This window comes from Macadamia integrifolia, chromosome 2 (genome assembly GCF_013358625.1).
Source record: "Macadamia integrifolia cultivar HAES 741 chromosome 2, SCU_Mint_v3, whole genome shotgun sequence".
NCBI lineage: Eukaryota > Viridiplantae > Streptophyta > Magnoliopsida > Proteales > Proteaceae > Macadamia > Macadamia integrifolia.
This window is the reverse complement of record NC_056558.1, coordinates 25,378,041-25,395,434: the sequence shown is the minus strand read 5'-3', so window position 1 is coordinate 25,395,434 and position 17,394 is coordinate 25,378,041. Positions and strand designations below refer to the sequence as shown.

At 36.8% G+C, this 17,394-nt stretch overlaps 1 protein-coding gene across 6 annotated transcripts; it reads left to right on the top strand.

Moving 5' to 3' along the window:
• The first annotated feature begins 682 nt into the window (after positions 1 to 682).
• LOC122069957 (probable WRKY transcription factor 20) lies at positions 683 to 13,365 on the top strand. 6 transcript variants are annotated; one of them, XR_006137611.1, is made up of 7 exons: positions 683 to 1,102; positions 2,350 to 2,529; positions 6,846 to 7,419; positions 7,524 to 7,692; positions 7,783 to 7,944; positions 12,179 to 12,804; positions 13,002 to 13,365. XR_006137611.1 is itself a non-coding variant. In XM_042634055.1 (7 exons), the coding sequence occupies exons 1-6, from the start codon at positions 761 to 763 to the stop codon at positions 12,684 to 12,686; spliced, it is 1,935 nt and encodes a 644-aa protein (XP_042489989.1). In that variant the 5' UTR covers positions 683 to 760; the 3' UTR covers positions 12,687 to 12,732; positions 13,002 to 13,365. The 6 variants fall into 6 exon arrangements, 5 of the variants coding, with proteins under 5 accessions (XP_042489989.1, XP_042490004.1, XP_042489982.1 ...); XM_042634055.1 differs by having other exon boundaries at positions 12,179 to 12,732; XM_042634070.1 differs by lacking the exon at positions 13,002 to 13,365 and having other exon boundaries at positions 6,846 to 6,986; positions 7,071 to 7,419; positions 12,179 to 12,988.
• Positions 13,366 to 17,394: the final 4,029 nt, after the last annotated feature.

Sequence of the window (17,394 nt, the reverse complement as noted above, 5' to 3'; positions counted from 1 at the left end):
GGACCGAGAGCATATTGGCTACTAGTCCAGGTAGCTGCGTGTGTAAAAGGGAAAATAATCCTCTGTTTTTCTCATCCTTGTTTTTCCTTGTTTTGCTATCTACAAAAAGCGACACGTGGACAACTTTAAGACCAATGCACCGGATGTAATAATCCTCACCCAATCTTGACCGTTGGTCTCCTTATTGTCCATGTGTCGCGTTCTGCAAGTAACAAAACAAGGAAAAACATGGATGAAAAACCAGAGGATTTTGATCCGTGTAAAAGCTCCTAACCCTTGGATATACGCTAAATAGTGTAACGTGCTGTGCGCTTCTCTCTCTTCCTTACACGTGGAGTGACAGAAAACGAGAGAAACTGGGTGTGGCTGGTGGAGACTGGAGACTGCGCTCCCCCACGAAAAACCCGATTCAATTACGGTCCGACCCGATTCATCCGATGACCAATTAAGAACTACCAGCAGACGCTGGTGCAGTGTAAATTGAAATCCACCATAAAAACTGAGGGACATTTTAGTCATAGAAAATAAATGTTGAGGATAATCTCGTAAGATGATCTCTTAATCAGTGATAGAAGACAAGTCAACGTCTCCAGTCACCCTGACTCCTGAGCGACTGACAGAGCTAAAATAACACAAAAGCAGACACTAAAGTACCAAAAATACCCTCATAAACACAAATCTGACAAGATCCATCGTTCCTCTTCCAATTCACATATAGCTCTTCTCCCTTCTTCTCTGTCCGTTATTCTGTTCTTAGTCAATGATAATGGCTGATAATGTCAAGTTTGAACTTGAAGATTCACGAATAAAGGCTTACGAAGAAGGAACCACCACTTGTGATGTTCGAGTTGAGAGTTCTAATGGAGAAAACGGTTTCAATTCGAGTTCTACTAACTTCTTCGACGGCGAAGATTCGAAAGGAAGTGATTTTCCGGTGAAATTGGATTGTAGGACTTTTGCAGCTGCTGGATCGAACGCTGCTAAGTATAAATTGATGTCACCTGCTAGACTTCCAATCTCGCGGTCGCCGTGTCTGACGATCCCGCCTGGATTGAGCCCTACTACTTTACTTGATTCCCCTGTTCTTCTCTCCAACATGAAGGTTAGGGCTTTTCCTTAAATTTCTCTACAATTTCTAATTTCGTATTAGTATTACTTGAAGCATCGTTTTAGGTATAATGATATGATCTAACGATATAGGTTTCAATCGTATCATTTTTTTCACTATCTAATCCCCCTTTCCCTCTCAATCACATCACACACACACACACACACACACACACTCAAACATGGAAGCACAACCAGTCTGTTGTTTCTTTAATTAAATTACTTTTTTTGCTTTTGTGGGCAAATCAATTGTCACAGTAGTTGCTGTTTTTAGGACGTAATCTTACAGTGTCAGTGTTTAAGCGAATCGAATGCCTTCATCATTAACTATTGAAGCTTTGACATCTTATTTCATTCGTCCTTACTGTATTGGAATCTTGTTTTGGCTAGTGATGTATTTATATGTTAATTGTCCTGTCTTTCTTTTGGAGTGTGAATTGCTAAAGTTGGTGGATTTCAGCTGAGGCCGTTAGTTAGATTCTGATGCTGGCTTTACGCTATTCTGTTTTGGTTCCTTTATGCTTGGTATAGTATTGTCTGACGTTTCTAAATACCTACCTTTTAAATTGACTTGCATTGAGAATCTGTCTTTCTCTTAAATTGAACACCTTTTCTTGTTTCTGAGGGAAGTATGCTACACCTTCCTTTTTAGGGCCTTTGGCTTTCCCGTTTGTCTTTGCTCAAGTCTGGTACTGTATTCATTTACATGGATGGGGATTTGGTTTACCTAATAGAGGCATCAAGAAACATGTGCAACAGATTATTGTAGGAGTAATTCAAAAGATGGAGAAGGAATTGAGCAAATAGGTATTGTGTAATACGTTTTACAGATCTTTCATGGGTCTTTGTCAGAAATCATCTTATGTATGTTGTTCTACCTTTTCTATACCTCTGCCTTAGTGCCTTTCATCACATATGACAGGATGGTTATTTGACTCTGGATTGCTGTGTTATTTCTTCTTATTGTTAGTAAAAGGGATTTCTGACTGGATTCTTAAGATGCTGCCCAGCCGTTTCTCTCTCTCTCTCTCTCCTTTTCCCCATTTTCCTCATCTTATTTGGGGAGAGAAAATAGAGGAATGGTGTTAATTTTCCATTCAGGCTCCTGGTTATGGTACTTTAGGGCCGTGAATAATCTGTTGATTCCATTTTGCCTTTTTTACATTTATGTATCTCGATAACGTTACCGAGAGAGTCTTCTCAATCAATAACTTTTTGTTACTTCACCTCTTTGTCTTGCAGGTAGAGCCTTCCCCAACTACTGGTACCTTTTTCAAGCCTCAAATCATGCAGCCTGCTATTGGTACTGCCACATTCTCTTCTACAGCAGACACTGCCAATGAAAGAACTTCTAGCGACTTTGAGTTTAAACCCCATGTTAGATCAATCTCGGCTTCTGGCTTATCCTCATTGGGAACTTTGGTAACTTCCTATTGATTGTTTGGTTGATTAACAGAGGTTCTAGTATCTGAAATTTATATACTAATTATCTTGAAAATTATATAACTCTTGTTTCATTTGATCCATCCATAAACGGTTGCTTTACATAACTTGTTTCTATCTCTCTTTACTCTTGGGGTTGGGGAGGAGGTTTTGGAGGCTGATTATGAATGATACACACAGTGGGAAATTAGAAAAATGATTCATATCTCTTATTCCCAGTAGCTATAATATTTCTAAACCATTTGTTAATCTCATTGTCAATTATTTGGATCTTATTGCTTATTTTGGCATAATGAATACAAGGTTAATGTGTGGGTCCATTTTTGAGAGTGACCATCTCCTTTGGGATCTTTTGGAGAAGTAGTCTTGCTTTATTATGAAGCACATGGAAGCAAATGATAATAATATTCTTACCTAACTCCTCCCCCAACCAAAAAGATAAAAAATAGATAATAGTATTCTTGAACTTCCGTTTATACTTCACTGGTTTCCAGGTAAAAGCCATGGCATAGTTTTTAGCCGGAAACAAATAGAGTCTTAGAATCAATTCTTCCATGTGTTCCATTGTTTGGCCTGCTTTTTATAGGTCAATGGAATCTACAGTCTTTACGAAAGGGGAAAAAAAAAAGTAGAGAGTAATATGGTTTGATCCTTTTACTTTTTTTCTCTTTCCACTCAGTCTAATTATTCTGCTAATTTGATTTGATGGATAGAGTTTTGGGCATTTACAATATTGACCATAGATTGGAAGTCATTGTATGAATCTGAATTGCAGAGAGAATAAAAGAAAAATAGGTGGAAGAAACAATTTTGGGGCACATCCTTATACCAGGAGTTAGGGGGCTAGAGTAATGTTTATGAAAAATTAAATCGAAGCAGATGGAAAAGAGAAAATTTTTCGAGGCCTTTGCTTTTACTGAAGTCTTCTCCTTCCATTTTGCCTCCGAGTGCCTAGGATGTAAGGTGCAAGATTAGGAGCTCACCTGACTGTGTTGAGTATAATCTTCAGCATGATTGCTGCAGTTGATGGTGATTCTTGAGGCCCTTAGCCTGTGCCCATCAAAGTATTGTAGAAGCGACCCATTTCTCCATGATCATACTTAAAACCATTGCATTTATTAAAAAAAAAAAAAAAAAAAAAGTAAAAAAGAAAAGAAAAAGTAAGTTAAAAAACCTTATTAACCAATATTCTGGCTGTGTTCTTGGAAAATTGCGCAGCTTGGTTCCCCATCTTCAGTAAGCATATCAAGAACATTTTGTGATGAAGCTGTTGGAGCACCCAAATTTTAGAAGCCCCTTAGTTTGAACCGTAATTGGAGTATGACCATTTTTTAATCATGTTGCCTTTTATAGTTAACTAAGAGCATTTTTGTCAGCATAATATAAAAGAGTGAGAATAGAAGATTTATAAGAATATAGTTGTCATTAATGTACAAAACCTGGGCACTTATATGTGTAGATTTATAGAATATTTACTTTCATGTTAAAGGGAACAGAGAGATGGGAAGAGAGAACTGATGAGGGAAGAAGAAGGATGGTGCAAAAGGACAATAGGTACCCGGCATACTTCTACATGGGAACAGAATGGCTATGTACAAGGACTGCATTTCTAGTTGGCTTAATTTTCTTGCCATACTTTGAACGTGTTTTTGAGCGAAAATTCTGACTAACAGTACTCTTCAGTTTCTTTAAAATTTTTTATGGTTCTCTACAGAATGACGCTTTAGAAAATGATAAATTCCTTCTTTACTTTGGTCCATGGGAGGAGAGAGAAAGCTTCTTGCCTTAACCAAGACAATTAGTTTGCTTCCAATGGTTTCTTTGTGACTGATGGTGTAGTTTTTGTTACAACCACTTATCCCAAAAGCTCAAGCTGTTAATTCCAGCAATGACCAGAATTGCAGGGCTTTTATAAACCAGAATTTAGTGGTCTTAATCGTCTCACACACAACCAATTGGACGGGGGTATAACTCTGGCCCATGGACTATTAGGGGGGGGAGGGAATAAAGCCTTAAAATCATAATTCAAAAACTCATATTTCGGTCTCGTTTTGGTCAGACTGAAATGAGCAAAATTAACGAATTTTGACCAAAAGTGTATTTTTTGCTACCATGTTTCAGTTGGCCATTTCCAGGGGCAAACAGCCATATTAAAGCTTTGATACTTCAGAGAAATCTTATTTTGGCCTATGTAAACATATGTAAACCTTTATATTTGCAAGAAAAGTGACACAAAGTGGTGGTTTGATTTGCACCCTTGGTTGGCAGGATACACCGTACCTTATTATATACCTTGTGTAATATTGCCTATTCTACATATTATTTTAGTAATTGAAGTCAGAAAAGGCAAGAAAAACAAGTAAATTATGCAACATGAATGAAGATACATAATATTGATTAACTATTTATGAATAGTACAAAGTACATGTAACATAGACACCCAAGTCCCAACAATACAATATTATCTGAAACACATGAGTACAAGGTACAAACAACAAAGTGGACTGAAATTAGTGAAATTTTGATCAAAGGCAGTGAACTTTTGACTGAAATTGTGCCGATCCCTTAATTCACCTCATGTTCATCTTGGACTTGTCAAAATCAGCAAGATGAACAAAATTTCACAAAGTTTTTGAACCATGCTTAAAATATCTCCTCAATCCAATAGTTGGATTTGGTTTTGTGACCACTTCCAGAATTAGAAAGTGGATGAAAACAGGAAGTAGAAACTAGAATAGAATATGGCGGCAACAGAGATAGAAGGCCAGAAATTAGAAAGTGGAGGGCATGAAATTAGTAAATACTATACTAAACCAGAATTAGAAAATTCGGTACTGTAACTAATATCAGGTTTTAAAACAGAGAAATTATGATGTAGATCGAGCTGTCAAAATGAGAATTCAATGCTGGCCCAATTCTGGTTCAGTTTCGTATATCGAACCAGCCTTATTTTTCTGCAATCGGATCAGCCAACCTGCTGTTACTGTGCACGTGAACAGTACCTTGGGGTCAAATATTGACAGCTGGTTTGGGAAAGATGCTGCCAGCACTTGTTTGGATATTAGATATTAGTTTCTATTTTTATTTCTTTGCTTATCTTGGCAAGTAAGCTTTGTAACTTGGAAAGATTTGTTTCCTTTTTTTAGTCAGTTTCTATTTTCTTAGTGAGCTAGTTAGTTTCCTATTTTGTTGGTCAAAATAAGTTTCTATTTTGTAACTGAGCTTAGTTTCCTTTTTATCATTAGTTGTTAGTTTCTAATTTACTCTTACTTGATTATCAAGTTAGAAGTTAAATTAGAAGGTTTTATTTTTAGCTTTAGTTTCCTTTTTTATTATGTCTTTGTGTCCAGGCAATGTAAGGCTATTTAAAGCCCATCAATTATAATGAGAAGATAGATTTGAGTTAAATAAAAAAGATGGCTTATGCTGTTGTGTTGTGGGATGCAGTTGGGTGAGATGCACTAGGTGAGATGCCCATTCACTAATTCTTCTCCCCCTTCTCAACCCTCTATCGAATTCTCTTTCTTTTCTTATTTTCCTTTTATTTGTTTGCTGTGAGAGAACGTTCGAGAGCTAGAACCAAGCGTATTGGAGGACATCTTCTCTATTCAGCCATAATTTCAAATCCTGCCTGGGATTAGGATCACTTGTGATTCTAGTTCTACATTAAATTAGTAGTTAAATAAGACTATCATCAGCTACTAATTTAATAATAAGAACCAGAATTAATAACTTGTATGGCAGATGATGAGAGCACTGAAAATTAGTTGCCCCTTCAGTTCAAGGAGAGTCTTAAATAGAGTGGGAATGTGGAAAAGGATTTGTGTAGATGGCTGGAAAAAGATTGAGTAGCTTAATTAAAGATTATAGACATTTGTTCAATGAAATTAAAAGAGAACACATGAATATTGAAGAATCAAAAGCTTATGACTTGTGAGAATGTAGGAAAGGCCTTGCACTTTAACTGAAGGAACAATGCCCAACCAAGGGCATCATGCCAATGTACATTTTTGTATGAATATGGTCCTATCCAATTTTTAGACATTAGATACCATTCCCAAACCCGAACCCACGAAACAGATAATGGGTTGTATTATTAAATTTCTAGAAATTTCAGTAGAGAGTTTCATATGTAAGTGTTGCATTTGTACCATGTCTGCGCCTTATGTGCAAGATAAACATGTGGTTTCCAAAGCATTATATCTTAATAGTTCTATAAATATTTGCTGTGATGGAAAATACTTCAGAACATATTTTCAGGTATCAGTTCCCTAACTTTCTTTATTGCTTTCAAGGCTTCTGCAGGCCCAAACTACGAGCAGCAGCCTGAGCTATTTGTGCAAGTCGAAGGTCAATGCCAGCCTCATTTGTGTGTGAAGCCACTTTCAACTGAAAATGAGTGTGTGATAGCCTCATCACATGAACTGAAACTATCTGTAAATGTTCCTCATCCACCAATTCCCTTGGTTAATTCCAGGGAGACTGCATCTGAACAATTTGCTTCTGGTGAATTGCCACAGAATCAAGCATCAGATAGTGGGATCCAAGCATTGCAGTCAGATCATAAAGACACCAATCTTTCAATCATGGCTACGAGATTATCTGATGATGGATATAACTGGCGAAAATATGGGCAGAAACTTGTGAAAGGAAGTGAATTTCCGCGAAGCTATTACAAATGTACGCATCCTAACTGCCAAATGAAAAAGCAATTTGAACGATCTCATGATGGGCAGATTACAGAGATTATATATAAGGGTAGCCATGATCATCCTAAACCTCAACCTAGCCGCCGGTTAGCAGTTGGTACAATTTTGTCCATCCATGAAGAAAGACCGGATAGGTTTTCTGCTCTAACAAGCACAGAAGGTAAGTTAAAAAGCTTCACTAATGATTTGCAATTTTGGCGCTTCCTTTTAGTGAATAATTTACTTGATTTTGTTCTTCCTTTCTTGACATGCTCATATTTGAAGACAAATCATCCAATGCACATGGCCAGACATCTCATCAGATTGAGCCAAATGGTACACATGAGTTTTCTCCTGTCACAGCAAGTGATGATGATGTAGAGGGCGCAGCTGCACAATCAAACAGGATTAATGATGAGGTTGATGATGCTGATGATCCTGAGTCAAAAAGGAGGTGTGTTTAGTTTGACTGAGGTCCTGTTTGGATTTTTTAATTTTAGTGTGTCATTGAGCCAATGTGCTAATTACCGGAACAAATTTTAAGTAGGAAAATGGACATTGGTTGTTTAGATGTTACTCCAATGGGTAAACCAACTCGAGAACCACGCGTTGTTGTACAAACGCTAAGTGAGGTTGATATACTGGATGACGGGTACCGTTGGCGCAAGTATGGGCAGAAAGTGGTGAAAGGAAATCCAAATCCAAGGTATGTTCTCAATTGTTGATCATATGTGATGTTGATTACGAAATTAGCTTAATCACTTTGGTGTTTTCTTGCCTTTATTTTCTATAGCATACAACTCAACTGAATCAAGCGTTACTACAACTAAATGGGGTTGGTTACATGGAATGTTTCGCCATTCAATTGTAATTGGTCATATTTTTTGATAACCCAATAGCATCCTTCTCTTCTTCCTCTTCCGCACCTCTTCCTAGGTCAATGGACCTATCTTTTAAGTCCTTTAATGTGAAAAATATCACTCTGTAAAGTTGCTGTCAATGGCTTCTTTGTAAATGCCCAAATCACCTCAAACAAATTCCCTTCAACTTATCATCTCTTTGACCCTCTCCAAAATGACCTCAAAGGCTCAAACTTGTTCATTTCTAAATTAATCATTCTGGGTTTCCAACTATCAATCTCAACATCCTCATCTTGGCCTTATTTTACTTATATACTGTTCATTTTTCCCCAACATTAAACTCCATACTCTAATGCTGGTCTTACATATGTCGTATAAAATTTTCGTCTTGATTTTTATCTGAAGAGTGGATCAGCCATGTCTAAATGACCCAAGAAATTGGCATACAGCTGGGTTGATTTAAGTGGCATGACCAAGTATCCTTTTAGTTATGTCAGGTTTCCACTATGTAAGAACATCTAGTATTTTCCCACTTCACCAAAAGGCATACTAATCGTGGAAATGGGGATAATGCAGATGTTCTTTTCCAAATAAAGATCTATAAGTACCAAAATAAATAAATAAACTTCTTCACAGAAAATTAGTATAGGATCAGACGTGGACTTGCTTAAGTAGATATCATAGGCCAACCATTTGGGTCAATTAGACGATGCTGATCCACCTTCCCATTCTAACTATTTGTATCTTCTTTATTTTCTATTTAGCATGGTTTCTAAAAATAACCCTGATATTGACTGGAAGTGAGGTTGGGAAGCTTAGTCTGTAAGTAGGATTATATATGTAAGATAGCATATCTATACTGATTTATCTGCATTAACCTTGAGCAAGTCCATGCAAGATCTGATCCTGTACTTTCTTAATGTGAAGAAGTTTATTAGGTGAGGCACAGATGCAAATCTTTTTGTTGGAAAACGATTTACAGATACCATGCAGAGATAAAATCCTTAGATGCTATCAAATGATGGAAGAACAATATCTACTAAAAGAGTGCTTAGTTTATTCCACTTAATTCAACACAGAAGTAAGCCAACTATTTGGTCGTTCAGACAATGCTGATTCATAACCCCACCATTTACCAATATCTGCATTTGCTCTTTCTGTCAAATCATAAACTACCAGGTTTGGGGTTCAGTTTTTCGATGAATAATGGAATTTTTGTTATAAAAGAATTGTCAGCTGAAGAATGGAGCAGGACACAAACAACAGAAAGGGCCAATGAGCTGAATAGTCCCAATATACATACATGTCTGTTGAAAGAAACTTATTAATGCAATCCAGGGTTTTAAAACGTTGGTTCGGATTGCTTATGGGCCCATCAAGTCTTAAACAACTCAAACAAGAAGGCTAATGGAAGTTCTGTAATTAACCATAATTTTAAAGGGGTACTAAGTTAGTGGGGGATTTCGCAAAATGATTATTTTAGGTATCTAGGCTCAAATCATAAATAAAGATGGGTGAAGTAGAGAGGTGCATCCAAGGTGTTGTGTGATAGACGTATTCCTTTAACACTTAAAAGGAACATTTAATTGGCAGGCATATGATCGACTATGATGTATGGTGTTAGATGTTGGGCAGTTAAGAAGCATCATATAGATAAACTCAATATAATGGAGATGAGGATGTTGAAATGGACGAGTGGTAAAACTAGGAAGGATAAAATAAGGAATGGACATATTAGAGCTGATTTGGGAGTAGCTCCGATACATAATAAGCTATAAGAAATTCATTTGAGGTGGCATGGCCATGTTCAACGGAGGCCTTTGGATGATCCATTGCGGATGAGTGATTTGATTCAAATTGAAGGAACTAAGAGCCAGGGTAATGTAGGAATGGATTTGACAACCAAACCATCCCAAGACTGCAGGAAAATTAAACCAAAGAACAACCAATGACCGGCCAATAGTAGACAGCAACAACAGTCCAACTTAAACCAGTCAACAGTCCTTGAAAAACCAGAATTATCAGATCCAGAATCTAGAATTTCACGTAGCAGAGTTTGCACCAACAAATAAAATTTCAGCAACAGAAATAGAGTATTTGAATAAGGTCCAATTAGAATCAAAATATCATAGGAATAGATAACCAAATCAGAACTTGATTCTGACAGCAGGTCCTGAGATCTTACAGTAATTTCTGGAACTTCAGTAGAGTATTATTAAGGAACTAATAACAAATCTAATTACTAATTAGAAGGTCCAGTTCAGTGGAGAATAAAAGCAGCAGTCAACTTCAACACAGATTAAAAAAACAGAAATCAATTCTGGGCAGAGAACACTATCGGCCAGAATTGAAGAAAACTCAGAACCAGACGAACCCCTTGTCTGAACAGCACCAAACTTGGATCGAGTCCTCCTCTGGTTGATCCTAACAACCGACCAGAATCACAAGGCCATCGGGTGGCTAGAACTCCCAACAGAATAGGTCGACAGAATAGGGAAAAACAGAGATTCAGAACCCAGAAAAATTCTGCAGAATGGTTCAGTTACTTACTTGTTCTGCTGGAGAAGATAATCCAATAAAGAAAACCAGAAAATAATAGCAACCCACTCGGACTTCTTGCCGCAAAGTGTCGATTGGATTAAACACCAATCCCTAGGCCTTGATCAAACACAAGGAACAGCCAGGGGTACCAGCGGCAGCAACAAGAGAGTTGTTTCTTATTAGTCAAAAATCGTGGCTCATAAAAGAGCCATATCCTTTATTTATAATGATGGGGAGGGTTTACAAATAATAAAAACTCAGAGTTACTAAAAACTAATTACAAAAAGTTACTAAAAACTGGAAATTGGAATCTAATGAAAACATAAACTAGTTTTGACAGAAATTAGAAGCTAACAATGACTTGAAATTAGAAACTAATTTAGGACTTCAAAATAGAAACTAAATAACTAATTAGTAACCCCATCAGCAGCCCAAATCGTGGGTTGACTTGGACCAAATCTGGGTCGACCCAGTTAGCCACTTGGGTCGACCTTGGTCTTGGTTCTCCTTGTGTAAACCCTTATCGGTACTGCATCACAGGGGCAGACCTAAAATGACCTTGGAAGAAGTGGTGAGAAAAGACATGCATAGCTTAGGCCTTCTATCAAGTATGACCTCTGATAGAGCGGATTGAAGGGTAAGGATCCATGTAGCCAACCCCTTTTAGTTGGGATAAGGCTAAAGGGTGAGGTTCTAAGGGGTTCATCACCCAGGGGAGGGCTACCTTTGATCCAAATCTCAGGGTGAAAGGGATACAGTACGAGGAAGATTAACTCCAAAGTTTGGGGCTGCCAGTACCAGCCAGAATAGGATATCAGTCTGACAAGAAAGATGGAAGAAAAAACAAGAGCAGGATAGAAAGGAGGAAGAGAAGTAGGAGGAGGAACTAACTAGTGGGGTGGAGAACTCTTCTGAGCCAGGAAGAATAAGAGAGAAGAGTGGAGAGCCACAGCCAACAAGCTGCTGCTCAGCCATGTAGGCAACACTAAAACTCCATGTTTTCATCCTGAATGTTTCAATGGATTACATGCATATTTAAAGGTAAAACACCTACCTTGTAAAACAAAGAACTCAAATAGGAAACTAACACCAAAGCAAGAAAACCAATGTCCTACATTTCCAATCCTATCTAAAACACCCATGTAAAATTATAGTTAGAAGTTAGAAAATTACCCCAATCACATGGCCTGGTTTGGGTAAAAAAATCGGTCCAATGATGAACCAGACCTTTTCCTCTTTTTCTCTCTCTGTATCGCTTACCATTGACTTAAAGATAGCGAGTGATTAAACAATGATATATATGTTTGTCCAACCATTTAGTGTTAGTGTCACTAATTAATATGTTGTTCATTACGTGAATGTTGAATTGGAAACCCTGTGTGTGAACTACTTTCCTGCTATTTCATTTACAGATGGAAATTACAATATATGGATTAGGTCTATACATTTTCAAAGATACATGATGATAATTAGAGTAAAACTGATTTTCTGGTTGTCTGATATTTATGGAGATTCTTAACCCCCGCATGTGTTATGCAGGAGTTACTACAAGTGCACGAATGCTGGATGCCCAGTTAGGAAGCATGTGGAGAGGGCATCGCATGATCCGAAAGCGATCATAACTACATACGAGGGTAAACATAACCATGATGTACCTGCTGCTAAAAACAGTAGTCATGACACGGCAGGAACTACTTTTCACAACATGGCTCTAAATAGCACTTTGAGGACTAGATTAGAAGAAAGTGACACCATTAGCCTTGATCTTGGAGTAGGCTTTAGCTCAAGTACTGAAAACAAATCGATTGAGAAGCAGCAGACACCTGATATTCAGCCTGTCCAAAGTCACAGCATTGCTGGTCCCAGTTGTGGTATTGCAATTCAAACGACACCTGTTTCAGCATATTATGGTGCTTTTAAGAGTGGCATGGAACAATATGCATCTAGAGAAGACTGGGTTGAAGGCTTTAGCTTTGAGACTACACCTTTAAATCATTCCTCGAGCCCATACCAACAGAACATCGGAAGATTAGTGTTGGGTCCGTAAGATTTTCCCGAAGAAAATAAAAGCTGCAGTTTGTTCTTTGTGGAAGGCAAGTATCAATGTATAACTCAGTCAAGATATCATTATTTCCCATCAAATTAACAGTTGTTGCTGTTATCTGGTAAGTATTCCACAAGCATTACTTGCCTTCTAAAAGTTGTCACTTGTGGAATATTTGATTTGACCTTTATAAGCTGAAGACTAATGTACAAATATGGAACTTATATACATAAAAAGTTTCCACCCAGACAATTGTATACTTGACTTGAACTTACAGAATTCAGTGTCTGATCTATTTTTGAAAACTCTTAATTGCAGATCAACAAATTTCAGCCCAACGGGCGGTTAATTTTGGCCGTTGATGTCTGATGCTCAAGTACACAATGGAAATCTGTTTCAAGGAATTTATGAAAAATTTGTGGATTTATTTATGTGCCCATAGATTCATAAGCTCTGCTAAAAAAAAATGTAAGGAGCAGCGGCATGGGCCAACTCAGAAATTCTTGGTTTTGCCATTGGACAAATTTCTTGGCATTATGCTTACTCAACCATATGGCCTTGGACTTGATCTCCAAAATGGTAAATATTCTCTACCATTTCTCAAGTCATTAAAGGGTAATAATGTGCCTAGGAGGATTGGATGTTAAAAAAATTTGAGAACCATCTAGGTTATGGTATGGCAGTGGCGGTCTGGTTGGTCTATTCATCTGTCAAAATTAGGGTCCTAAAGGACTAGAGTGGTAGTAAAATTAGGGACCCCAAAATTTGAGCTGGAATGAAGGTACACTTCCTGGGTTGAGTCCTGAACAGGGATTGAAAAATTGGAATTGGATCGGTGCTGGTTGATTTGAAACGGCCAATCCAGGTACAGATTCTAGGGTTAGGGCAGAATATGGCCAATTCCTCCAGGTTTTTGAACCCTAATCTTGAGTCCCCTACCAAATGGTGTTCTCCATTAAGGATCAACCTTAATGGTTCAAAATTTTTAGAGTCATCAAAAGGGTATGCAGAAAGGGAAGAAAATTGCTTCGAAGGGTGGATGACAATGGATGAATTACTAGACCAATACTATAAAAAGAAGAAAGTATTTGTGGGTATTCTTCTATCTTGACAAGTCAGACTTACACATTGCGTTTATAAATGCGTGTTCGGTTAATTGTTTCCATGAAAATTGATATAATTGGATGAGCAGATGATATAATCAGTTGTAGGGGTGGCAAAAGTAAGGTAGAGCATAAAGCTTTTATCCTTACCCTCTAACAGAATTGCCAATACGGTATAAACATCCATTATTTTTGTTTAAAAGCTGAAGGTTTTGATCCAGTATTCGCCCGATACGGCCTATACATATCGCTATCGGTAACACTACCTACTCCCCCCAACCCCGGCAGTCCGGTTTTGATTGAACTTTGTTTTGGTACCCGCGGTAACTCTGCTGGTCACCTAGTAGGTAGTAAGGGTCTCAAGAGGTCATGAGATTAACTCTCCTAAGTTACACCGAACAGGCGATTAACCCTCTATTGTGTGCTAAAGGTGAATGCTTCATTTTGTTTGAAGGGGGGGTTAGAAGTAAAGGAAACAAAATTTTAAATCCTAATAAATATATTTGTAATCATTACTCCCACATGGTTATGTCACTAATTTCAAATCATTTCATATTTACTTGTTAAATTTTAGTTTACTTACATCTAATCCCTTGGATATAAAAGTAAAATAAAAATTGGGGATAAAAAAATGATGCATGATTGTGTGGTTCCTGTGTCTAAACATAACCACAACGACCACCTATTCTCTTACAATACAAAAAATCCCGCCCGATAGATGCCTTGTGTGTCCACTTGTTAGCCCCCGCATTGGCGCATGAGCCACATGAGCAAGCAGTGTTCTTCTTCCCACGAAAATTGCATTTAAAATGTATCATTACTAAATATGGTAAGAAATTTAAATAGTTTTTACAATCTTTATTTGGCAAGAATAGTTTATATAATTATATTGGGTAATGATTACAAAATTTTTATTTTTAGATTCGAAATCTTTCTTTAAAGGGTACGTCTAAATGTAACCCACCCGGCTACAATACCCTTGTAACCTAAATTACTGTGTCCCCATTATTTTGTCATTTTGTGATTGCTTTTAAGGTCAAAAAAGTAAATTACTATGTTTTCATTATTTTGTGATTGCTTTTAAGATCAAAAAAATAAATTACTATGTCCCCATTATTTTGTCATTTTGTGATAGCTTTTAAGGTTAACAAAAGTAAATTTGACCTCAACTTTTTGGATCGTTACTTTGATTTAAACGGAAAAACAAGGGGTAATTTTAAGAATGAATACACTCTTCCCAAACAACCCGAATAACCCATCGCCCCAACTGATTGTCTTCCTCCTCGTGAGTCTTTCTGTTACCTTGGCTGGTTTTTATGGCATAAAATTCAATGAGATCATCTCCAGTGAGTCAGATAAAGGCTTTCTTTCTTCTGGGCGTGTCCAATGCTTTTTTGGGTTTTAGGGTTTAAAACTTTTGGTGGACTTCATTTTTGTTTTTTGAAGTTTAGAAAATAAAAACTATTTCCATAAATTCATGTATCAATTATATTACAATAATTTATATTGTTGTGCATTAGAGATGAGGTCGGTAAGATAGTTCTAATCATGTCTCTCTCTCTCTCTTCAAAGAAATCAATTGTATTAAACATGCTAGTATTTTCAAAAATGGAAAAATCCAAGAAGATGACAAATGGCAATATTGTAGGCTTTTTTTTTTTGTAAAGCAATATCGTAGGCTTGGTACTACTATAATGATGACATGTGAAATTTTGTAATTATTATTTTATAGGTTGATTCTAAAGGTTTTGGGATTGATTCTGGTCAATTCCAATTTGATTTGGATTTTGATTGATATTGGAAGCTATTGATTTGATCTCTGATTCCGTGTTTAAAATCGGTTATAAGGTTTATAGGACTAAATTGTGGGTCTTAAGATTTGAGGGATTCTAGGGTCGGTCCGATTTTGATTCGATTTGGATCAAAATTTATAGGAATCAGTTCCAAGGATGTAGGGGATGGTATCGGTATTGGTCTCTATCAATGCCGATTTGATACAAATCTGGATCGGATGGGATCGGTGGGTATCGGCCTATTTTACCCCTGATTTTTATAAAAGGTATTACTTTTTACCTATTTTACCCCTGAAACTATCTGGATCAAGGATCGATCCAAGACCGATACTTGAAACCATGATCAGTTCGATCTCCAATTCCAAGTTTTAAATCCCTAGTTGATTTGGCTAGTTCGGATCAACCCCAATTCCGATTATTATGGTATGGCATATCTAGGATTTTTGGGATTGGGTTGTTGGGTTTTAGAATTTAGTGTCAATTCTAGCATTTCTGTCACTGATTCGGATTTGATCTAGATTGGAATCATTAAGAACCAATTTACTCTTTGATTTTGAGTTAAAATTCTGGTATTAGCCGATTTGGATTAGAATTTGTCATGAACTGTCCAACTCCGGCAGTTCTAGAATTGTCAATTTAGAATTGGAATCACTAGAGGGATTGTTTTGATACTCAATTTCGAGTTTAAAATCATTGGTTGAATAAACCAATTTCGATCCAAATCGACCATAGTAATACCTATCCAGGCTGTTTCAGAATGACTGATTATAAGGTTTTTGTGATTGATTCGATCCATTTCCGATTTTGGTCATTTTGATATAGATTTTATCTAGTATTAGGCCAAACTGAAATCAAATTTCAATTCAGACCGATTCGGTTTTTATTGAGTTGACTTAATAGCCTCTTGTAGGTAATATGTTCTCTTTTATTAATTTTTTTAAGTTGTTATAAGGTTTTTTACGGTTTCGATTTGCTTGATTTGGTCGAATTTGATTTTTTACCAATTTGATAAAAACTCAAATTGATAAAGGTTTATTTCACGTTTCTCTTGATTAATCCAATCAGCTCGGATTGAAAATGGACACCCAATCACCCAACGGTTAGTATAATTTTTTTATTTTTTTTTTTCAGTCCCATGTTGGACTTTAGAGAGACGATGAATTGAGATTTTAGATTTCAAACGTAGTGATGGATCTGTTTGAGGATAAAATTCCATTTCTATCATTTTTTAAACACTTTGTCATAAAAGGGGTGTAGCAGCTTTTAAATTTTTATTGGGAATATATACACATGAAATTACTTTTTGAATCCCCTTGAACCAATCATTTCTTTCACATTATAAGACTTTTTGGTAACTAGTAGTGGGTTACAACTAGACAAACCCTTCTTTAAATGAAAGTTTTTTGGATGCCTACATCTAAAAGAAGATTCACTGATCCACAAGACAAAACAAGAGGAATAGTTGTGCCTAGCTGTCCCTGAATAGAAATTTCTGCCTTCTTTGAAATATCATGAACAGTTGTTATAGTTCTTATAGGTTGAGCTTCTTTTTCAAGTAAATATAGACTAAGTGGAACATTTAATAAATTTGATTTTTTATTAGGTCATAAATATCTACTTTCCGAAAATCTCTTCTCTTCAAGATTGAACAAAATTTCACTTCCCAATCGCTTCAATTTCCCTTGCAATGGAATGGAGCTGAAGCTAGGTTTTGTGGGTGATGTACCACGTAAAGTTATATGAGTTGCACCCTCAAGTATGATATTGTCCTTTTTTGAAATACTCACTATCTTTTGGTAGAGGGATAGGTATGTC

Coding starts and splice junctions, on each gene's coding strand:
- LOC122069957 (XM_042634055.1), top strand. CDS start 761: ATGATAATGGCTGATAATGTCAAGTTTGAACTTGAAGATTCACGAATA. Junction 1,103..2,349: donor TTCTTCTCTCCAACATGAAG/GTTAGGGCTTTT, acceptor TTTGTCTTGCAG/GTAGAGCCTTCCCCAACTAC. Junction 7,420..7,523: donor TGCTCTAACAAGCACAGAAG/GTAAGTTAAAAA, acceptor TCATATTTGAAG/ACAAATCATCCAATGCACAT.